General features: G+C 39.5%; 1 protein-coding gene across 4 annotated transcripts in view; it reads left to right on the top strand.

The window, feature by feature from the left end:
* Window positions 1–23,840, top strand: part of LOC125113760 (ABC-type organic anion transporter ABCA8-like) — a 75,032-nt gene that overhangs the window by 41,886 nt on the left and 9,306 nt on the right. For all 4 annotated transcript variants that reach the window (XR_007131582.1, XM_047756655.1, XM_047756653.1 and 1 more), the window contains 12 exons: window positions 283–402; window positions 2,364–2,562; window positions 3,888–4,054; window positions 7,968–8,101; window positions 8,652–8,789; window positions 11,612–11,719; window positions 16,871–17,059; window positions 17,263–17,376; window positions 19,477–19,596; window positions 21,046–21,111; window positions 22,033–22,124; window positions 23,548–23,668. Coding sequence is in view for 3 of the 4 variants with exons in the window: in XM_047756655.1 (XP_047612611.1) it covers window positions 283–402; window positions 2,364–2,562; window positions 3,888–4,054; window positions 7,968–8,101; window positions 8,652–8,789; window positions 11,612–11,719; window positions 16,871–17,059; window positions 17,263–17,376; window positions 19,477–19,596; window positions 21,046–21,111; window positions 22,033–22,124; window positions 23,548–23,668 (1,568 nt within the window). In the remaining variant the exon portion in view is untranslated. The remainder of the gene's footprint in view (window positions 1–282; window positions 403–2,363; window positions 2,563–3,887; window positions 4,055–7,967; window positions 8,102–8,651; window positions 8,790–11,611; window positions 11,720–16,870; window positions 17,060–17,262; window positions 17,377–19,476; window positions 19,597–21,045; window positions 21,112–22,032; window positions 22,125–23,547; window positions 23,669–23,840) is intronic.

A 23,840-nucleotide genomic window follows, 5' to 3' on the forward strand; every position in this document is an offset into this window, starting at 1 on the left:
ATATATACTAATATTTGAACAAAAGTTAATGTAGGGGCTGTAACACAATGTATAAAATTAAATAAATACTATACAGAATTTGAAGAATAAGCCTACTTATTATGAAATGTTGGTTTTTCATATTTAAAATGTCTGACATATTGCAGGTGTAATTTCATATTTAAAATGTCTAACATATTGCAAGTGTCACATCAGATATCTGTGTTTTTCAGCTTGAAAAGATGTCTTAAATTCACTCGTGATTTTGTTGTTTTGATTTGTTATTGTGTATGTGTTCTTTAGAACTTTATGAGGATCTTGATAGATGTCCTGGCCTGGGAATTGAGAATTATGGTGTTTCCATGACAACCTTGAATGAGGTGTTCCTGAAACTAGAAGGAAAATCATCTCTTGATGAATCAGGTAAGTAAAATGCGTGTCAATTACCATGTAAATGTATTCACAGTACTTCGTGGAATATGTAATTCAATAAGACACTGTCCCAAAGATGTGATTACAAAACGTGGGGTTCCATGATTAGGGCCATTCTTAGCTAAGCATATATACGTGTGTGTGTGTGTGTGTGTGTGTGTGTGTGAGAAATGTAGCTCTGTCACATTTCTTACCTCTACTTGCCAGTATTGCCTCATTATTAAATATGGCCCATTTTCTTTTATCCAAGGCTGGCTGCACTCATCCTATTTTCTAAGAGTAATTTCAGACAAAACTGCTATTTTAAATCTCTCCCCTCCAAATATGTCATCTCGCTGCCTGCTGGCTTCCATGGTTTCTGATGAGAAGTCATCTAAAGATCTTACTGAGGATGTCTTGTGCATGATGAATTGTTTTTCTCTTTCTGCTTTTTTCATGATTCTCTTTCTGTCTTTGGCTTTTGACAGTTTGACTGCGATGTCTTTAGATGTTGATCTCCTTGAATTTTCCTGCTGGAGTTTGTTAAGCTGCTTACATGTGTAGATGAGTATTTTTCATCACTTTGGGAAAGTTTTTAGCCATAATTTTTCAGCTATAGTGTCTGACCCTTTCTTTCTGTATGCTCCTGGAATTCCCATTATTATGTGTGATAGTGTACTTTAGTATGCTGAGTAGTATTTCATATTTCTCTGAGGCTTCCTTTTTCTTTGTTCTTTTTTCTCTCCATTTATTTCTTTTGCTTTTGTCTTTTTAGGGCCGCACCTGTGGGGTATGGAGGATTCCCAGGGGTTTTGTTGGAGCCATAGCTGCCTTCCTACACCACAGCCACAGCAACGCCAGATCCGAGCCATGTCTGCTACCTGCACCACAGCTCACAGCAAAAGCCAGATCCTTAACCCACTGAGCAAGGCCAGGGATCAAACCTGCGTCCTCGTGGATCCTAGTCAGATTAGTTTCCACTGAGCAACGACAGGAACTCCTTGTTTCTGTTCCTTAGATTTAATGATCTCAATTTATTTTTTGTCATGTTCTCTTATTTTTTCTTCTACCTGGGAAAATCTGTTGAGTTTTTGTTCTCCAATGACTCTTTTTTTTTTTCTTTCAATTATTGTACTTCTCAACTCCAAAATTTCTATTTGGTTATTTTAAATAATTTTTGCATCTTTAATGATATGCCAAATTTGATGAGACATTGTCATTGGCTATTCAATGTACAAATATTTATGCTCATAAAATTATTATTATTCTTGACATTAACATTTTTAGTGTGCCATAAAAACATAACCTATGGTTTTATTTCTTTTAAATTTATTGAGACTTGTCGAATCAACATTCGGTCTATTTTGATGAATATTTCCTTTCCATTTTAAAAAAGTGTATATGTATACATACACATAAATGCATATCTGTGTGTACTTACGGAATTATGTGCATGCAGAGTATATATTTATAGAACTTTGGTTGTATGAATAGTTATATAGATGTCAATTTGGTGAAGTAAGATAGTGTTGTTTAAATACTTTATTAACTTTTTTTTACCCTACATTTTCTATAAATTACTAGAAAGGGATATAAAAATGTACAGTTAGCCATCAGTTTGTAGCATGTCAATCTGTAGCTTGTTTCTCTAAGTGAACCCCTAAAATAACTATTCCCTTTATCAAGTTTCATAGACACACCTAGGTACTATAATGATCTTGCGTATTTATCTTAACCTATTGAATGTATTGTCTGTATCTGAATTATCTAAGATCTCCTTTCTACTCCTTCTGTCCAAGAAATGAATCTTTCATCTGTTTTTCTAGTTCATGGCAGTAGCCAATAACACCACATAAAGCCTTCAGTTACGCAGAAGACACTGACCTTCTTGGTAAAACGAACGCCTACGGTCAGCTCCATAAAGTACATTTGAAGTGGGATATTATGAATTTCTTCTTTTGCGTGTTTTGCAGATAGTGCCAATTTGGGAGAGGTACCAGCAGAAAGATCTGGAGACACAGAAAGGCTCGTTGAGATGGAACAATTTCTCTCTTCACTTAATGAGCCGAGACAAACAATAGGTGGCCTGGCTCTCTGGGGACAGCAAATCCGTGCAATCGGAAGGGTCCGCTTATTAAAGTTAAAGCATGAAAGGAAAGCTCTTTTGTCACTGTGAGTATCAGAGCGCCATAGATTTTTTTTTTTTCAGTCGGTGCTTTAAGAAAAAAACTAAGATGTAAAAACAAGAGAAAACAAAAATAAATGTCTGCATGTACAGAACTGGACAGAGTGGAGTACCCATTCTAGTCAGTGGGCCTGGTAGTTATCTATTAGCCAGCTAGCAGGTGGAAGTTATAATGTTTCAAAGCCAATTTTATGGGAAAAGTCAAAGCAACATAAGTTTTCCTGCAATACCTCCTCTCCTTCAAAGGTTCCAGGGTGGTAGGCGACAGAAACATTGGGGTCTGGATCTTTTTTTCCAGGATCCACATGCCGGTGCCCTATTTTAGATGCTGTGTAGCGATGCTACTCACTCTTCCCTGGAGTCCTTTCTGACTCTCCCATTATATCCTCTTTGCTCTGACCCAGATGTCATAGCTTCCCTCCAGCCCTCTTAAGTGATGGTAGCTCACTCGCCATCCCTACTGTGTGCATAATGAGCATTATCTCAAACGCCTCACCTCTCACTAGCACCCTAGTGTCCACAGTACTTCGGCCGTCAATCAGTGCCTTGTCTCTGAACACTTTGAGTACACATCTAAGAGAGAGGAAACTTGGCGCATAATAGCATGTCAATAAATACTTGCTAAGTAAATAAGTAATGAGAATTCATTGAGAATCTTTGACAAGAAGATCCGCATGATTTGAGAAAACACCTTTAATCGTAATCTGACAGCATATAGAGCAGAGTCTATATATGTTGGAGAGATGCCAGATATTTACAAGAATTCCAGTAAGAAGTAATATCGTAAAATTAGAAATTAAGAATGGAGAAAATTTCCGAAGATATTAAAAGTGTCACCTTATCTGCAGTGGGGAATACAGAAGAATAAAGAACAAAACGTCATTGAGAATTTGAGCCTGGGAACTAAAGAAATCATGCAGTCACTCACTAACAGAAATCGGGACTGCGTGAAGAGGGGTGGACTTAAAATTGAGTGTAAGGTGTTGGTGAATTAAGCAGCAGGAAAATGCGAGCATCACAGTGACATCCCAGGAGACAGAATCTGGACACAGCATTGAAGGACCCGTGTCCCATGAAATTGTGTGGGCTAGTCAATGGCCAGAGAGCAACAAAAGAAATGAACAATGGGTAAATCTGCACGTATCATCTCTAATTTAGAGGTGGGAAAAGGACAAAAGAGTCAAGAAATGAGTCACAGAGCTATATGTTTAACTTTCCTAATTCCTTGATCTCATTACATTGTGAGCGGCTCAGACAGTTCTACAAGATTTGGAAATGACTGTATTCCCCACAGCAGTTTTCTTCCCTGCAGGCTGTTGATTCTAGTCGTTGGATTTTGCCCTCTTCTTTTGGAGTATATCATCATGAAAATACACCAAAACAGTTACACTTGGGAACTTTCTCCTGATTTATACTTCCTTGCTCCTGGACAACAACCACGTGATCCTCTCACTCAGTTGTTAATCATCAATAAAACAGGTAACGATGTGGTGCATATGTCGTTTCCAGGTGCCTTTGCTGTTCAGGGTGTGGCTCAGAAAACATACACACGAGAGAGAGGAAATGAGCCTTTGACTTTCTCAGCCTGTGTTAAAAAGAATTCAGGAAGCTTGGGGATGATGAATACAAGCCCCCCAAAGAACAGGAATTAGGGGAAGTATTTGTCAAGGAGAAGTAAATTATCAGGTGGCAGTTTGCAAGATGAGTTTGTACCAAAAGACATGGGTTTCTTTGGCCACACCTGTGGCATATGGAAGTTCCCGGGCCAGGGATCAAATGCGAGCCACAGTTGAGGCAAGGCTGGATCCTTAACCCACTGTGCCACGGCGGGAACAACCCCCCCTCCCAAAAAAAAAACATTTTTAAGAGCTCGAGATGTAATTCACATGCCGTACAATTTATTCCTTTAAAGTGTACAATTCAGTGGTTTTTCAGGGTATGCAGAGAATTGTGTAACTCTCACTGCAGTTCATTTTAAAATATTTTCATCTCAAAAAGAAATCCCATGCTCATTTGTATTCACTCCCATTCACACTACCCCCAGTTTTGAGCAATCACAAATTCATTTTATATTCTATAGATTTGCTACTCTGGATATTTAATATAAATATGATCATACAGTGTATGATCTTCTATGACTAGCTTCTTTCACTTAGCATGATGCTTTTGCATTTCATCTGTATGTAGTATGTATCACTACTTCATTTTTAAAATTATTGAATAATATTTTATTGTATGGATAGACCACATTTTATTTATTATTCATGAAAGGGTGGATATTTTGGTTTCTTCCAATGGCCATTATAAATAATGCTATAAATGTCCACGGACAAGTTTTTGTATAAATGTTTTTCTTTTTGGAGGGTATAAGCCTAGTAATAGAATTGTTGGGTCATATGGTGACTAACCTTTTGAAGAACAGCCAAAACTGTTTTTTAAAATGATTGCACCAATTTACACAGACGCTAGCAACTTGTGAAGGTTCAAATTTCTACACCTCTTTGCCAACACTTACTATTTTCTGTCCTTTTTATCATACTCATGCTAGTGTGTGTCAAGTAGGGTTCTGTGCTTTGAGTTGCATTTTGCTAAGGGCTAATAATGATGCAGAGCGTCTTTTCACGTGCTTACTAACCCCTTGTACATCTGTCTACTTCGGAGAATGTCATTTTTTTTCATCCATTTAAAAAATGGATCCTATGTCTTTTAAAAATTGCATTCTAAGAGTTCTTTACATAGTCTAGATATAATATCTAGTATAATATCATAATTCACAGATCACTGTATTTGCAAACTTGTCTACTCACTAAAATTTATTTGTAACCCCAAAACCAATACTCAGGGCACTTTTGTGGTTACTCACAGACATGCCTAGAGAAGTGAAAATTTTGAGTCATCTGATGCACACATTTTCACATGGGGTAGAACAAGGTAATACTCTGGCTTCTTGTTTCAGCTCTTATACTGTATACTAATTTTTTTTTTTTTGTATTTTTACTGCCGCACCTGCGGCATATGAAAGTTCACAGGCTAGGAGTCGAATTGGAGCTGCAGCTGCCTGCCTACACCACAGCCACAGCAATGCCAGATCTGAGCCGTGACTGCAACCTACACCTCAGCTCTTGGCAACGCCAGATCCTTTAACCCACCCAGCAAGGCCAGGGATCAAACCTGTATCCTCATGGATACTAGTCGGAGTCTTAACCCACAGAGCCACAAAATGGGAACTCCTAAACCAGTACTGAGTGCCATATTTTTCACATTTCCATGCTTTTTGTTGGTAATTTTGCTGTTTAAAATGGCCCCCAAGGGTAGAGCTGAAGTACTACCCAGTGTTTCTATGTCAAGAAGGTTTGGAAGAGAAAATATATGTATTAGATAAGCTTTGTTCAGGAATGAGTCATAGTGCTGTTGACTGTGAGATCAATGCGAATGAATTAAAACATATATTCAAAAATATGTGTAAAACAAGGTGAGTATTGAATGGCCAAAGAAAATGCTGCGGCCAGCGGCTCACAGAAACCTAACCCTGTGTTTCGTTTCGGATCTGAGGGTCAGTGCTCACTCGTTCTGTGTTTGTGGTGATTTGTAGAACCCACCACCTTGCATAATAAGAATCCCCTGTAAATGTTTTACAGACATTTTATCTCATTCTACGGATTGTCTTTTCACTTTCTCATTGGTGTCCTTCGAAGCCATAGTGTTTTCATTTTTAGCAAGTGCAACTAATTTTTTTTTCCTTGTTTGTGCTTCGGGGTCACGTTTCAGGAGCTACTGACTAATCCCAATCATAGGGTTTTACTGCTCGACTTCCTTCTAATGCTTTTTTTTTTTTTTTTTTTAAGGGCTGCACCCGTGGCATGTGGAAGTTCCCAAGCCAGGGGTCGAATCATAGCTACAGCTGTCGGCCACAGCCACAGCCACAGCGACACCAGATCCGAGCCGTGTCTGCGACATGCGTCACATCACAGCTCACGGCAACTCCAGATCCTTTAACCCACTGAGCCAGACGAGGATCACACCTGAATCCTCGTGGATACTAGTTGGATTCTTTGTTTGTTTATTGTTTTTTAGGGCTGCACTAGCAGCACACGGAAGTTCCCAGGCTAGGGGTGGAATTGGAGCTGCCCTTGTCCTCATGGATCCTCGTCATGTTCATTATCACTGAGCCACAACGGAAACTCCACTAGTTGGATTTTGACCTGCTGAGCCATGACAGGGACTTTTTTTTTCTTTTTTTTTTTTTTTGATCTTTTTAGGGCCGCACCTGCTATATATAGAAGTTTCCAGGAGTTCCCGTAATGGCTCAGTGGTTAACAAATCCGACTAGGAACCATGAGGTTGCGGGTTCGATCCCTGGCCTCGATCAGTGGGTTAAGGATCTGGCGTTGCCGTGAGCTGTGGTGCAGGTTGAAGATGAGGCTCAGCTCCCATGTTGCCGTGGCTCTGGCGTAGGCTGGTGGCGACAGCTCTGATTCGACCCCTAGCCTGGAAACCTCCATATACCGCAGGTGTGGCCCTAGAAAAGACAAAAAAAAAAAAAAAAAGGTTCCCAGGCTAGGGGTCTAATCTGGGAGCCATAGCCACCAGCCAACACCACAGATCCACTGCAGCTCACAGCAACACTGGATCCTTAACCCACTGAGTGAGGCCAGGGATCAAAACTGAATCCTCACAGAGACTATGCTGGGTTTTTAACACGCTGAGCGACAGTGCGAACTCTGTGATCCAGTTTTCGAGTTAAGTTTTGTGTAATGGCCTGAGGAAGGGAGGCAGCTTCAACGGATATCCAGTAATCTTTTGGAGATGGCCAGCCATCTCAAAAGCCACAGTTTCTCTTATCCAGATTTAGTAGATTTTCTTAAATAAAATTATTTTCCTTTTCTCTATAATCTTAAGATAGTCAAGAGATTTTTTAACTCACTGCTTCTTTTGGTAATTTTCACAAGTCGTGGGTTGGTTTTCTGGGGAGAATGTCCTTGGAGCTCATCACATCGCCATTCTCGAGGTTGTCTTCCTGTATCAAGAAACATTTTGAAAATCAAGAATCTAGAAAGTAAAGAGAGATTTAGCATGTTTGCTGGTTAATTAGTAGGGATTACCTATGTCATTAAAACCTTATTGGTTATGGTCACTCATTGCAAAATTCTAGAGGGGCAAAATTCTATTCCAGATGCCATATGGTGCCAAAATGTTTTTCACATAAACAGACATCAAAAGCAAATAAACATGTAAATACCAGGAGAAGTAAATAGATTTTAAATTCACAATAGCAAGTATATTATCATATTACAGTAAATATCACACAATGGCATTGATTATAATTTCCATGCACAGCTTGCCTTTGCTTTTCTTAGTTTTGTGATAACTAATATATTTCACTGCATCTTAGGGGCCAGCATTGATGACTTTATACATTCTGTGGAGAATCAGAACATAGCTTTGGAAGTGGATGTACCTGGAACTAGAAATGGCCTGGATGACCCATCTTATAATGGAGCCATTATAGTGTCTGGTAGTGAAAAGGTATGCTGGTCTCTACTTAGTAATGTTTCCCAGAGGTGTGAAAGCTAATACAGTATCAATATGCTCAGGTCTCCAATTTAGGAGACAAAATGAAAAACAAATACTGCTTTCATTTATTGCTCAGTCAACTGTAGTCACAAATATGATGCAATCCTTAAAATCATTGCCTACCAACATGCACTGGGTACCTTAGCAAAATAATACTCTACAATACTCAGCTGTCAAGTACATAGTTAAGTCCAATAATCTATATTTGCGCTCAAGGATTTTATACTACATATATTCTGAAACTTTGATTTCTTCTTAAACAATAACAATACTTAATTCTAGCCTTAAGCCAGACAGCTGGTATCTTGAGACTCAGATAGAGCCTCTATGCATATTTTGGCGTATTTACACTGTATTTGTGTTTTTGTTTTTGTTTTTGTTTTAATTAGTTGACATCATTTTAAATACGTGATTTTTTTTTCATGAAAATATTGACTTTGGGCCTCTTTACAAGAAAAGATACGATCTTTGAGAATTTCTGATCTTGCTTTCTATGTTTTAGAATTACAACTTTTCATTAGTATGCAATACCAAAAGACTGACTTGTTTCCCAGTTCTTATGGATATTGTGAGTAATGGGCTACTTGGATTGGCTGAGCCATCAGCACATATCCAGACTGAGAGAAGTACTTTTTTGGAGGTAAGTATAAAATCTTATGGACTCTCCTCCATCAAGAATCTCCCAGGTTACTCTCTTGAGTGCTGAAGTCTTATTGAGTAAACCTCTGCATAATAAATTAACATTTTGATTCATGCTAGCTTTGAGAAATCAATACACTTTTCAGAGCTTCAATTTTGTAGGGCGGCACCTGTGGCAGATGGAAGGGGTCAAATCAGAGCTGCAGCCACCCGCCTATGCCACAGCCACATCGATGTCAGGTCCAAGCCACACCTGTGACCTGTGTCGCAGCTCGCAGCAATGCTGGATCCTTAATCCACTGAGTGGGGCCAGGGATCGAACCTATATCCTCATGAATACTGGTCAGGTTCTTAACCACAATGGGAACTCCCAGAGCTTCAATTTTTTAAATGCAAAATATAATTCACAAAATTTTTTCCAAAGAGAAGATGAGGCAGTGAAAGTGAAATCATGCAGGACTGTGACCAGAACAAAAACAATGAAAGCAGGAAGGAAAGAATGAAAGAAAGAGAGGAAGGAAGGGAGGAAGGATGGAAGGGGGAAAGAAAGAAATAGAAACCTTTATTGTGACTTGTAGAAATGCTACTAAAGAAAAAAATTGGGCACAAAGTTCAGGCTAGACCGGCAGACTAGTTACATTAGAATCACTCCAGCTCCAGCTCCTTGTCAAAATATTAATTCCTTGGGCCTGCCATACAGCTACCAAACCAACTTTTTCATATGTGCAGCAAGACAAATAAACAAAAAAAAACCCCATCCTCTCAAAAAAAGTGCTAGGAGTTCCCACCGTGGCGCAGTGGAAACAAATCCAACTAGGAACCATGAGGTTGCGGGTTCGATCCCTGGCCTCACTCAGCAGGTTAAGGATCCGGCATTGCTGTGAGCTGTAGTGTAGGTCACAGACGCGGCTTGGATTCTCTGCTGCTGTGGTTCTGGCGTAGGCCGGCAGCAACAGCTTCTATTAGACCCCTAGCCTTGGAACCTCCATATGCTGTGGGTGTAGCCCTAAAAGGACAAACAAACAAACAAAAAGTTCTAGGTGATTGGAATGTATACAGCCCTTTAAGCTTGGAAACCAGAATGCCTATCAGAGTTTGCAATTATTCCTTTTTGATTATGTGCTAAGTATATTGCTCCCTCATAGAGAATTCCTTGAGCACAGGGACCATGTATTTTTTTTTAATTTTTAATACAATTTAAAAAGACTGCTTTCCATTTACAGTTATTATAAAGTATTGGATATATTCCTTGTTTGTACCACACATCCTTGAGCTTATCTTATACCCAGCCTATGCCACAGCCACAGCAACACCAGATCCTACACCACAGCTCGCAGCAACACTGGATCCCAAACCCCCTCAGTGAGGCCAGGATCAAACCCACATCCTCATGGATACTAGTCAGTTTCATTACCACTGAGCCACAGCCGGAATTCCCATTTTGTATTCTATTTAAATTTACATACTCATTGCTCAAAGAAGAGTTTTCTGTAATTTCAGACCTCACTTCCATCTTGCCCAAAGTCAATGTATTTGCCCTGAGTAATCCACCCAGCATACAGGTGTTCTGGAAAGATTCTAACACTAAGCTTCTGTGGTAGAAAGTGTGTCTCTGGAGTTCCCATCGTGGCACAGTTGTTAACGAATCCGACTAGGAACCATGAGGTTGCGGGTTCGATCCCTGCCCTTGCTCAGTGGGTTGACGATCCAGCGTTGCCGTGAGCTGTGTGTGGTATAAGTCGCAGACGCGGCTCAGATCCTGCATTGCTGTGGCTCTGGCGTAGGCCGTCAGCTACAGCTCGGTTTCGACCCCTAGCCTGGAAACCTCCGTATGCCATGGGAAGCGGCCCAAGAAATGGCAGAAAGACAAAAAAAAAAAAAAAAAAATCCAAATATAGTGTTCATATTAAAAGAAAAAGAAAGAGAGTGTGTCTCTGATAGGCAGGCTGGGAAAAAACAGGCTTGGCTTATGACTTTTTTCAGTAAAAGTGCTTCATCAAACAACAATGCAAATCATCAGAGTAACACAAGCACTGCTTTCAAGACAGTTTGTGAATCTTCTGTCCTTAAAAATTGTTACAAATTTTGTGTAACTAAAGACAGAGGTTTGCCTTGGAGACTTCATTTCCCCTCCTAGGATTTCATCTCTACCTTTGAATTCTCAGCCAATATTTACCTAGTCTCCTGGTGTATCTAAAAAGATAACGTCACTGTGCCTGTTACATCTAATATGTTCTTTGAGTCAAGCTATCGTATTTGAGAGAATTAAAGACCAGTTTGGAAATGGCATGTTTCAACTGTGAATTGTCATTATTTATGATTTAGCACCAATAAATTTTAGAGTCATCAAGTAAGGAAATGAAAAATGTTGGTTTATGGCTTGTCAGCTGTGTGGTATTAGCAATTCATTCACTTTCTTAGAATCACTTTCCAAGCTTCAAAATTGGATGGATAGGGAGTTCCCGTTGTGGCTCAGTGGAATAAGAACCCAACTGGGATCCAGGAGGATGTGGGTTCGATCCTTGACCTCTCTCAATGAGTTAAGGAACTGGAATTGCTGCAAGCTGCGGTGTAGGTTGTAGATGCAGCTCGGATTTGGTGTTGCCTTTGGCCATGGCATAGGCCAGCAGCTGCAATTCTAATTCAACCCCTAGCCTGGGAACTTCCAAATGTTGCAGGTGTAGCCCTAAAACAAATAAACAAACAAACAGGATGGATATATTTGGGAACCTCAAAAGGCAAGTTATATATAATCTGTTTAATATTTTTGAAAATGTATTTCGAATTTGTTCATTTGGCTCATTGCATTCTTTGCATTTTCAGGAGGATCAGGGTAATTCGTTTGAATACCTGGGATATACCATGTTCTGGTTGACTTTGTCATCCTGTTGTGCCCCTTATATTGCCATGAGCAGCATTGATGATTATAAGGTAAGAGTGAGTAACTGAAACTTCCATTACTTTGTATGATTAGAGGTTGAAGGGAATGTAATTACAAGATTTTTCATGAGGCTTTGTGCACATGCTTAACCTTGTAACCCACTCAGCCATGAATCCTAAGTTATACAAATAAAGGGAAGTTTTATAAATGGAAATATAAATATAGAAATAAGTAAATAGGATATGGGTAGAGAATGATTCTCAAATGTATGTGGATATGCAAAGAACCTAAAATAGATGAAGCCACTTTGAAAAAGAAAAAGCTGGAAGACATATGCTTCTGATTTCAAGGCTTACTACAAAGTTTTAGCAACTAAGAATGTGTTGCAATTCCCGCCGTGGCACAGTGGGTTAAGAATCTGACTGTAGCAGCTTGGTTTGCTGCAGAGGCGCAGGTTTGATCCCTGGCCCTGCAGAGTGGGTTAAAGAATCCAGCATTGCCGTGGCTGCAGTATAGCTTGTAGATGTTGCTCAGATTTAATCCCTAGCCTGGGAACTTCCATATTCCATATGCCATGAAATTTTAAAAAATGTGTTGTATTAATTAGGGATGATCATATGGATATAGGAAATGGAATAGATACTGAGATATAAATACACACGCATATCATCAGTTGATTTTTAATAAAACTGCCAGGGAGTTCAAATAGTGTAAGAAGAACCTTTTTAGCAGATTGTCCTGGAACAATATGATAGTGGTATGGGGGGAAAATGTTTTTAAGACTCACCTCACTCCGTACACAAAGTCATTTTTCAAGGAATCATAGATCTTATGATAAGCAAACATTTCTTAGGTGGAACAGAAGAAGCGTATACCATAAAATAAAGTGCTAACTTGAACTTCACCAAAGTTAATACCTGTTGCTCTTTGTAAAACACCAATAAGAAAATAAAGAGCTATGGGCAGGGAGAAAAATATTCACAACACACATGTATCTAACAGAAGATTTGTTTCAAGAGTATAAAAAAACGCTTATACCTCAGTAATAGAAGAGCCCAGTTTTAAAGGTGGACAAGAGATACTTCCCCAGAGAAGAAGCACAGATACTTCCCCAGAGAAGAAGTACAGGAGGAAAATACTCTTTTATTTATGTATTTATTTATTTATTTTTATTACTCAAATGAATTTATCACATCTGTAGTTATGTAATGATCATAACAATCTGATTTCTCAGGATTTCCATCCCACAGCCCAAGCGCATCCCCCCACCCCCCAAACTGTCTCCTCTGGAGACCATAAGTTTTTCAATGTCTGTGAGCAGTATCTATTCTGCAAAGAAGTTCAGTCTGTCCTTTTTTCAGATTCCACATGTCAGTGAAGGCACTGGATGTTGGTGTCTCATTGTATGGCTGACTTCACTTAGCATGATAGTTTCTAGGTCCATCCATGTTGCAAAAAATGCTGGTATTTCATTCCTTTTAATGGCTGAGTAATATTCCATTGTGTATATGTACCACATCTTCTTGAGCCACTCCTCTGTCGATGGACATTTAGGTTGTTTCCATGTCTTGGCTCTTGCAGATAGTGCTGCAGTGAACATCAGAGTACATGTGTCTTTGCGAGTCGTGGTTTTCTCTGGGTAGATGCCCAGGAGTGGGATTGCTGGATCAAATGGTACTTCTATGTTTAGTTTTCTGAGGAATCTCCATACTGCTTTCCACAGTGGCTGCACCAATTTACAATCCCACCAACAGTGTACTAGTTAGTGTTCCTTTTTCTCCATACCCCCTCCAGCACTTATTGTTTGTAGACTTTTGGATGATGGCCACTCTGGCTGGTGTAAGGTGGTACCTCAGAGTGGTTTTGATTTGCATTTCTCTAAGAATGAGTAATGTTGAACATCTTTTCATGTGTTTCTTGGCCATCTGTCTGTCTTTTTTGGAGAACTGTCTGTTTAGATCTTCTGCCCATTTTTTGATGGGGTTGTTTGTTTTTTTGGTATGGAGCTGCAGAAGGTGTTTATAAATTTTGGAGATGAATCCCTTGTCAGTTGAATCACTTGCAAAGATTTTCTCCCATTCTGTGGGTTGTCTTTTCATTTTGTTTAGGGTTTCCTTTGCTGTGCAGAAACTTTGAAGTTTGATTAGGTCCCATTTGTTTATTTTTGTTTTTGTTGTCAATACTCTGATAGGTGGATCTGAGAAGATGTTGCTGTCATTTATGTCAGAGAGTGTTTGGCCTGTGTTTTCCTCTAGGAGTTTGATAGTGTCTGGTCTTATATCTAGGTCTTTAATCCATTTGGAGTTTATTTTTGTGTAGGAGGAAAATACTCTTATGAAAAGATGGTTAATGTCATGAGTAATCAGGAAAATAATCTCAGTGAGATATCTCTAGATAGCAATTAAAATTAATAATGTTAAAATGACGGACCATATCAAGAGTTTATGAAGATGTGGAAAAACTTAAACATTCATACATTGTTAGTGGGAATATAAATTGCACAATCACTTTGCAAAACTACTTGGCTCTTTGTTATAAAGTTAAAAATACATTTATTGTGTGAACTAGAAATTCCTCTTAAGTATTAACCCAGGAGAAAAGAAAACATCTCTCCACATACAGAACTGTACATTCCTATGCTTAAGCAGCTTTGGCCTAATAGCCAACACCTTGAAACTACCCCAAGCATCCGTCAAGCTGTGAATGGAAAAATTCTGGAATAGCCGCAGATGGAATATTACTCTGCAATACAAAAGAGGGAATAACCAATAAATGCATCAGCATGGATAAGACACACAACCATTACACTGAGAGGCTGAAAACAGACACAACGGAATAAATGCTGAATGATTTCATTTGTATGAAATTCTCAGAAAGGTAAAACTAATCTATAGTGACAGAAGGCACACCTACCTGTGGTTTCACGGAACCAACGGTAAAGGCTGTTGACTGCAAAGGAGCACGGGAATTTTTTGATCATGATCGTGGTAAGAAATATATACATTCATCGATTCTTATACAACTGTGCATTTAATATGGGTACTTTTTATTGTTTGAAAATTACAGTTTAAAAAAAGTTAATTGAAAAGATTGTTGAAATAAGGGGAAGTGATATTTTTAGCATGTGAGAATGTGGAGAAAGAAAAAAATTCCAACGTTTAACTGACTACAAATTTTCATTCACAGACGCTCTTCCATTAATCCAAATGAATCTGTAATGTGTCTACAGATTATCAGAGCATCTTGTTAAAGTGAAGTTTCCGATTCAGTGAGCCTGGAGTGGTGACAGTGGCAACCGCAGGGTGGTGAAGTTAGATGACTAATCAACCCAAGCCAACCTGCATTAGTTTTACTTGCAAATTGCAATAGAACACCCTTTCCGGGCTCCATGTTTGTAGCTTTATCACACAAAATCTATGAAACCCTACAAAAGCATCTCTTTTTACTCAGTACCATCTTCATTTGTGTTCCTTCCTCTCTCTCCAAAAATAACTCTGTTGCCCGGGTGCAGAGAGGACTATCCACGGAATGTTCCTTTTCGAGGGTAGACTCTCCAGGAATCTTGGGAAATGCCTTGACGGGCCTGATGTAACCACCAGTCATTCTGGCTAGCATAGCCCGAGCTTAAAACGTCTCCCATGAGAAACACAAATACTTTCTTTTTTGGCCTGTGTGATGCCCCCGTGGCACCACCTTTCTCCCAGCACTTTGGCCAGGGTGTCTCTGTCCCCTTTGGAATTCCTTATTCCTCTAGGCGGTCTCTGAATTTCAGAAATTCTGGATCTCAACCCTCCACTTCTTTTTTGTGTGTTAGATGTCATTCTCTCCCAGGCAAACGTATCTAGCCTTAGGGCTTTAAGTCCGCTCCCCCTACTGGTCACCCACAGATCTGACTCTAGCCCAGATGTCTAATTTCTGGTTTCATCTCCAAGGCTGATCCAGATTCCTTCCGCAGCATTTCTACTGTAGACATCACAGGCTCTCAAACTCCGTACCTCCAAGATTGAACTTAGGGTTTTCTTAAATACGTTCCTCCTTTCATACTTTCCGACTGCACCAGCGACAGCGCGAGGCCCTTGGTTATCCCGTCAGGAACTAAAACCATCCTTCTTTCCTCTCATGGCTTCACCTACAATCTAGTCAGTCTACTGCCTGAATGGACCCGTGTTGGGAGATTTTTAAATATGAGTCCTTAGGTCAGATTACATCTCAGGCAGGAGCATCTTTAGTTGAACAGAGACAGACTCTTAACAAATGAATTTAAATTTATTTTAAAATATACATATATTTAAAATTATCAGAGTGGTTTAATGTATAGCTTGTGCCAAAACCACATCACTTGATAAGGAGTTTTAACTATGTAAAATGGGGCATTCTCTAGTGGCTCAGTGGGTTAAGGATCCAGCATTGACACTGCTATGGTTCTGGTTGCTACTGTGGCGTGAGTTCAATCCCTGACCTGGGAACTTCTGTGTACCGTGGGCACAGGCACCCCACCTCCAAAAGTAATTTAGTACTTTTATTTAGAAAATGACAAGAAATACAAAACACATCTATATTTTAAAATGTATTTATACTTAGGTGCATGTACCTAAATATTTGGGTGGGTAATAGGTATTTGAATGTGTACCATTGTAAAACTCCTCTAATCCATCATGTACTTGGAGGGAAAGGATAAAGTAATTTTATGCATAGAGTCTGTATTTTAAGATATAGATATATTCTGATATATAAATTAAATAGCGATTAGTAAATTACATATGCATTATACCTGTGTAATACATACACAAGTTTGTATATATAAAATCTGTAATATATGTAACCTGGAAAAGTGGGACAGAGCTCCATATTGAGTCAAAGCAGAATCATTCTGATGGGAAAGTAGTTGCGTAGGTACTTTGCGTCACACCCTACTCCCCCCGAGCCCCCCCAAAAGTCACGAATCCCTCTTTTGTTTACTGCAGGATGGCTTCCTTGATTATTTTGTCTTCCTTTCTGCCAGGTGTGTGATGAAGGTCCGTGTTGCTCATTAAGGCAGCAAATTGATTGTTTGTGGTTGGAACTATCCATCCTCCTTGGTCCGGATAGCATTTGTTATTACAAATAAAGAACTTCGTTGGAAGGGTTTCTTACCCGATCCACGCACATCCTTAAAGCTCACATTGAAATATCCCTTTGGCTCTTTGCCCTCTCTTACTCAGAACAAAGCTCGGTCTCAGCTCCGGATTTCTGGACTCTCGCCTTCTGCTTACTGGTTTGGGCAGGCGCTCGTCGATGTCCCGATGTACTGCCTCATCTTCGTTTTTATGTATTTAATGAGCTACAGTTTAAGCCTCCAAGACGGTTTAAACATCTATGATTTATTCGGAGTTATAATTTGGATTATACAAGTAAGTGATGATATCCGTAGAACAAATATCATTGTACGATGTAATTAAAAATTTTGAAGATGCGAATTGTTTTCCTCGATTTAGCTTATTTACTGTCATAAATTAAATGATGTAAAACTCTGTGCTCTGACAATGTTTTGGACTGAAGGTTTTCCCAGCTTGCTTTTGTCTTTAACTAAGTTTAGCCTTCTTGTTGATTTCAGATCCCGTGTACTCTTGGTTATGCCACCTCACTTATCTTTTTGACATACGTGATTTCGTTCATTTTTCGCAAGGGAAAAAAAAATAGTGGCATTTGGTCCTTTTGCTTCTATATTGTAAGTCTGTTTCTTGTGAACCTTTGTTTTACATATTGAATATACAATTCTGAGCTCCTATTTTAAAATTTGCCCTTGGTAGAATAATAAATTAGTATTACAGCCTAAAATATTTCGTTAGCCTTATATATGGAAACTTCAAAATCTGCATCTTTTTCTCTTCCTGTTCCTACCTTTACATTTCTTTAAAAGTAGCCAAATTGTTTCTAGAATCATAAAATATTTACTAGAAAGAAACCATCTTTATCTTTTTTTGTTGTTTTTTACTGAGCAGGAAATTAGCTCAAAGTCCTCCGCAAAGTTATGTAAGGTGACAAATATAGTTTCTAATACTTAAAATTAGAAGATACTTCTCCAGACTCTACCGATAATTATTTCCACAAAGCAATACTTATACAAATTAGAGGGGAAAATATGTGCAATTTATGTGATTCTATTCTAAGTTACTGTCATTTCAAAATACCAAAAGGTAGATTATTAATTCAGCAAACATGGTGGCGTCCATGTGTCACAAACTAAGATTGACAGTGGAGAGAAACAGTTTCAACCTCGAAAGGCAGCCCAGAGGGTAAACAGATAAGTAAAACAACTACTTATTAAAACAGAGTGATATGGAAAAGATTGTTGAGGAATCATCTATCTTTAAAAGTCGATTATATCTAGTCACTTGTGATGGAACATGATAGAGGATAATGTGAGAAGAAGAATGTGTGTGTGTATATATATATATATATACACACACACACACACGGCTGGGTCATTTTTCTGTGCAGCAGAAATTGATAGAACATTGTAAATCAACTATAATAGATAAAATAAAAATCTTTAAAAAAAAGTCGATTATAAAACTGGGTATAAAAACGTGTATGAAAACCAGAGAAGGGAGAGATTCATAAATGAAAATGAAAGCAGAGATTTCCTCTAGGAAGGAAAACATAAAGAAGAGTAAGATTTCAAAAGCTAGGAGTTCCCATCGTGGCCCAGTGGTTAACGAATCCGACTAGGAACCATTAGGTTTCGGGTTCGATCCCTGGCCTTGCTCAGTGGGTTAAGGATCCGGTTGCCGTGAGCTGTGGTGTGGGTTGCATACGTGGCTCGGATCCCACGTTGCTGTGGCTCTGGCGTAGGCCGGTGGCTACAGCTCCGATTGGACCCCTAGCCTGGGAACCTCCATATGCCACGGGAGCGGCCCAAGAAATGGCCAAAAGAGGGAAAAAAAAAAAAAAAGATTTCAAAAGCTAGAGAAGAATGATGATGCACATAAGAAATGATGGATAAACAGAAATGCAGAGTGGGGAAAGCCCAGCCTTCTCCTAGGAACTGATAACAGTCCGGCATGGATATGGATGGAAAACAATGTCCATTTAATAAGGTTAAAAAAAAAAAAATGGCTGGAACCATGCTGCTTTTCAATGATGTGCTTAAGAGTTTATTCCATAGGATGTAAGGAGCCATAGAATGTTATAGTGCCGAAGAGAAATATAATTAGTGATACATTTCTAGGAGAATGTTCTGCAAGCAACAAAAATGATGGTTTGTAATACAGAGAAATTAGAAGTGCAGATTAGAAATGCACCTTTTAGGAAGTCATTTCATTTGTTTAAAACAGAAAGTCTGAGGGTTTCAGGTATACCTAGATCTATGTCTTATTCCTGAATTTTGTATTTTAATACTTCTGCTTAAGTTACTCCAGGCTGTTAAATGCTTCTGTTTCTCCATAGGTGTGATGAACAGAAGTTTCTTTACATTGCAGTTGTTGTTTGATTCCTATTAGACGTCATTTTTAATTTTTCCCTATGATTATTGCTTATCTACTATTCTGAATACTGCTCCCCCCAAAACAATATGTGCCAATTTTGTTCCTTTTCCAAAATTAAAATATTCTATATATTGGATCCTAGATTATTCTATCAAGTGCTGTCTACTCCAGGCCTTAGGAATTTGGCTAAATCACTAAGAGAGAATGTCAGCGGAGATGCTGATTTCCACTTGGCTTCTGAGGTTGGAGTTGAAATTGGGACCTTGTCCAAGGCAAGCCGTGTCCACTGAACACAGACTGAAGTGCGGAGTGGTTAATGTGCATGTTTGTGTTTTCTTTAGATCACCGTCCTCGCTGTGCTTGGACTTCTGTTTGATGACAGTGAGCACGGTGCCTTGTACACCGTTGCCTTTTTAGTACCGCAGGCCACATTAATTGGCTACGTGTTCTTAGTTTTCCATGTAAGTAGTGCCACCATCTGTCCCGTGTCCTGGAAATAGAGCTTTGCGTAGGGTTGGGGCTCTGCATCAGGTTGACTGTGCGTGACTCGTGAAAATTTCTACTTCGTGGGTTCCAGTTGCACTTCTCCCCAGTAAGACAACACACACAGATGACGTGTAAGAGAAAACCCGGCTTTGGTTTTCTGGTTTTGGTTAATGTGTGGGAAGGAAGGGTAATGGATGGGGAGAATTAGAGAAGCCTGTACATACCCCTAGGCATGCTCAGCTTTGGAAGGAGACTCGTGAAATGTCCCTCATCTTTAGGATTTCAGGGTTTTAGACAAGCTCTTGGTATGAATAACAGCCATTTTTTCACTTTTTAAAGTTTTATAGGTGGTTTATGGTCATTCCTGCTGATCATTTCAATGACTCTGTTATAGGCATATCCATTCTTTTTCAAATTCTTTTCCCTTATAGGTTATCACAGAATTTTGGGTAGAGTTCCCAGTGCTATATAGCAGGTCCTTGTTGACCATCCATTCCATATGCAATAGTTTGTGTATGCCAATTCCAAACCCCCAACGCATCTTCCCCCCCACCTCCGGCCACAAGCCTGTTCCCTTTGGTAACCTTAAGTTTATTTTGGAAGCCCATAAGTCTGTTTCTATTTTGTAAATAAATTCATTTATATAACTTTTTTAGATTCCACATATAAGTGATACCATATGATGTTTGTCTTTCGCTGTCTGACTGACTTCAATTTAGATGATAATCTCTAGGTCCATCCACGTTGCTGCAAACAGCATTATATCATTCTTTTTTATGGCCGAGTAATATTCCATTGTATATATGCACCACATCTTCTTAATCCATTCCTCTGTCAGTGGACATTTAGATTGTTTCCATGTCTTGGCTATTGTATGTTGTGCTGCAATGAACATTGGGGGTGTATGTATTTGAATTAGAGTTTTCTCCAGATGCATGCCCAGGAGTGGGATTGAACAGCCCTTTTTTCCTAGCTAATTGATACCTATACTTCTATGAAAGGAAGGAAACTAGAGTACATGGGTGAAGAGGTATCCATGAGAAGGGAAAAGGGAGAAAGGGGCCTTTTGAAAGAAATAATGGGCCCAGGAAGGTGTATAAAGCCCTGTGTAATAAGGATAAACCCAGTCTCTCTCTCTCTCTCATCATGTGGGGAAGCTAGCACCAGTCCTCAAGATCTCCTACCAGAAGATGAATAATTGCTAAAATCTGCGGCTTCAAATAAAAGCACAGTGGCTTGTAGCCTCTTAAAGGAAGGAAGACAGCCCCTTGCGACACATTTTGGAATGGACATTCCCTTGCAACTCACAGGGAATTCAGGGGACATGTTAGAAGGGCTGTTTGGTGGGCCAGTTCGCATTTATGTGGTTAACATTTATGAAACAAAATCGCTTTCTATTTAACCATTGTCTTTCCTTTTTGCAGTTTTCCATGTTTTATTACCTTGATGAAGAATCAAGAACCATTGAGCCATTTTTGGTATCCCTGATCGTAAGAACACACTCTTCTTTAATCATAATTGTCTCGCTTACTATGCTCGACCATTGTATGATTTTTACTTTAACTTTCTTGAAGAATAGTTGATTTACACTGTTGTGTTCATTTCTGCTGTACAGCAAAGTGATTCAGCCAGATTCATAGTGATTCAGCCAGACCTGTATACGTATCCTTTCCCACGTAGGTTATCCCAGAACACTGAGTAATGTTCCCTGTGCAGGTTTCCGAGGACCACCCATTCCATACACCGCGGTGCGCAGACACCAATCCCAAAGTCCCCTCGGCGCCCCCCCCCCACCATACTTTGTCGACCATAAGTTTCTTTTCGAAGTCTGTTTCTGTTTTGTAAATAACGTCATTTGAACCTTTTTTTTCAGATCCCACAGGTAAGTGATATATGATATTTGTCCTTCTCGGACTGACTTCACTTACTTTGGTCATGTCTGGCTCCATCCATATTGCTGCAAATGGCATCATTTCATCCTTTTTTTATGGCTGTATAATCAACCATTTTAATCCCTTACACTGGTGATGCTTTTCCTTACGGTGAATATGTGGATCTCTGTAGCCCAGGGAGCTGTACTACGTGTTAAATAAGGATTTTTTTTTTTTTTTTTTGGTCAGGATCAACTCATCCGATAATATGCTTCCCAAATGTTAAGAACAGTGCACAGCTGGTAGGGGACATGGCATAAAGGAATGGCATCACATAATTATATTTGTTTCCAAGGTTTCTCTAAACAGGATTTGAAAGTGAATTTGATATTTTCGTAAGGCGACAAGTAGCTTATTGGAACTTTGTGATGATTCTGCCACAGACAGCTTTGTGAAAGTCCAGTTACTTGTAATTCACTTCAGATGTTGGACGGTTTTCTTTTGGCATTTCTAATGGTACATCTCTCTCTTTGTCCCTAGCCTTTCCTTCATTTTATCACCTTTCTTTTTATTCTTCGATGTCTGGAATGGAAGTTTGGGAAGACGTCCATGAGAAAGGATCCCTTCTTTAGGTTGGGAGAAATCAGATTCTCTTTTTATTTCAGTGATCAATATTGTAAGATAGTTTTTCATGCATAAACTAATCTATTAATGGAGAGGTACCATGTGCCAGGATAGGCTGGGGTAGGAACCATATGCCAATGTAAATAATAGAGATCTAAGCGCCTACATCAAAGAAGATTGTGAACGGTGGGGGAAGCAGACCTGAAACATTGAAAATTAAGGGCGCTGTCTGACACCATGTGCAGGGGAGGACTAGGGAAAGTTAGGTGCAGCTAGTTCTGTTTCAATAGCAATCAGTTTGAAGAGGTTGGCAGTGGAAGGGAAGCCCCTGGTCCAGGAGGAAGAATAAAATGATCAAGAGGCCAAAGATAGTAATAACTGTGTTTTTTTGTGTGTGGTGTGTGTGTGTGTGTGTGTGTGTGTGTGTGTGTGTGGTAGTGAGAAGCCCAACTGGGATCACAGACCGTTTCAGTTTTTAATGAGATGTAAAAGCCGAGACCTTTTTTTGCACCACACGAGGATGCAACCATAAGCATCGTCTCCCCTTCCGCACCAGCTCCATCTTTAGTGATTACAGGTAGCTAGAGACTTCTCAGATGAAAGAAGGCCTTTAAGAAATCCTCTAAGGAGTTCCCATCGTGGCGCAGCAGAAACCAATCCGACTAGGAACCATGAGGTTGCGGGTTCGATCCCTGGCCTCGCTCAGTGGACTAAGGATCCAGCGTTGCCGTGAGCTGTGGTGTAGGCCACAGACTCGGCTTGGATCTGGCGTTGCTGTGGCTCTGGTGTAGGCTGGTGGCTGCAGCTCCGATGAGACCCATAGTCTGGGATCCTCCATATGCTGCAGGTGTAGCCCTAAGAAGCAAAAAAAAAAAAGGTCATCTCAGAGCAGTAGTGGGGGCTAAGGTCAAGAGAAAAGAAAAGAATGAGATATATTGTAAGTATCAAGGGCCAGACTCAGAATAGAAGAGAAAGAGTGAATATGATACATATGGAAAAGAAATGGCCAGGCTTAATAGGAGAACAAGCATCTAACCTGTATTTTCTGAGGCCATCCTGCTTCCAAACATTCTGGCCCTTTCACCCCTTAAAAATATAAAAATCTAATAATGCTGTGTTGGTGTTAAAGCTGGCATTCCCAGGAAAATGACTTCGTTAAGCTGTGATATAAAGATTCTAGGTACATGGTATTAAGTTGCCTACTGATCTTGAAAAAGTGTTTCTATAGGTAAGTAGAATAAAAGATACATAAAAAGCAAAGCTCACTAAATATCACAAGGAGGTTGGGAAGGGAGAAAGTCTGGCTGCCCTGAGGGAGATTGTCATGACTTCATTACCCAGTCTGCTCAAGGGTGAGAGTTACAGAGTACGGTATTCTGACCCAAGGATGAAAACCCACGGTCAATTATTAATGGATGGCTTTGACTCTAGAATCTCTCCAGGAAGGAGTGACGTGTGTCCAAATCCAGAAGAGCCAGAAGGGGAAGACGAAGACGTTCAGATGGAAAGAAGGAGAACAGCAGATGCCCTGAATTCCACGAATTTCGATGAGGTAAAACACGCAAAGTAGGAATTTTATCACATAAGAAAGGGGCTAGGCTGTAAGTCTGATTCTTAAATGATTCTGCGCTTCTCTAGTCCATACGAATAAGGATCACTATTTTAGCAGGTAGACCTAATTTAGGTCATTTAGATCTAAATTTCAATGTCTTTTTTACATCGAA

Source organism: Phacochoerus africanus, chromosome 14, assembly GCF_016906955.1.
Source record: "Phacochoerus africanus isolate WHEZ1 chromosome 14, ROS_Pafr_v1, whole genome shotgun sequence".
Lineage (NCBI taxonomy): Eukaryota > Metazoa > Chordata > Mammalia > Artiodactyla > Suidae > Phacochoerus > Phacochoerus africanus.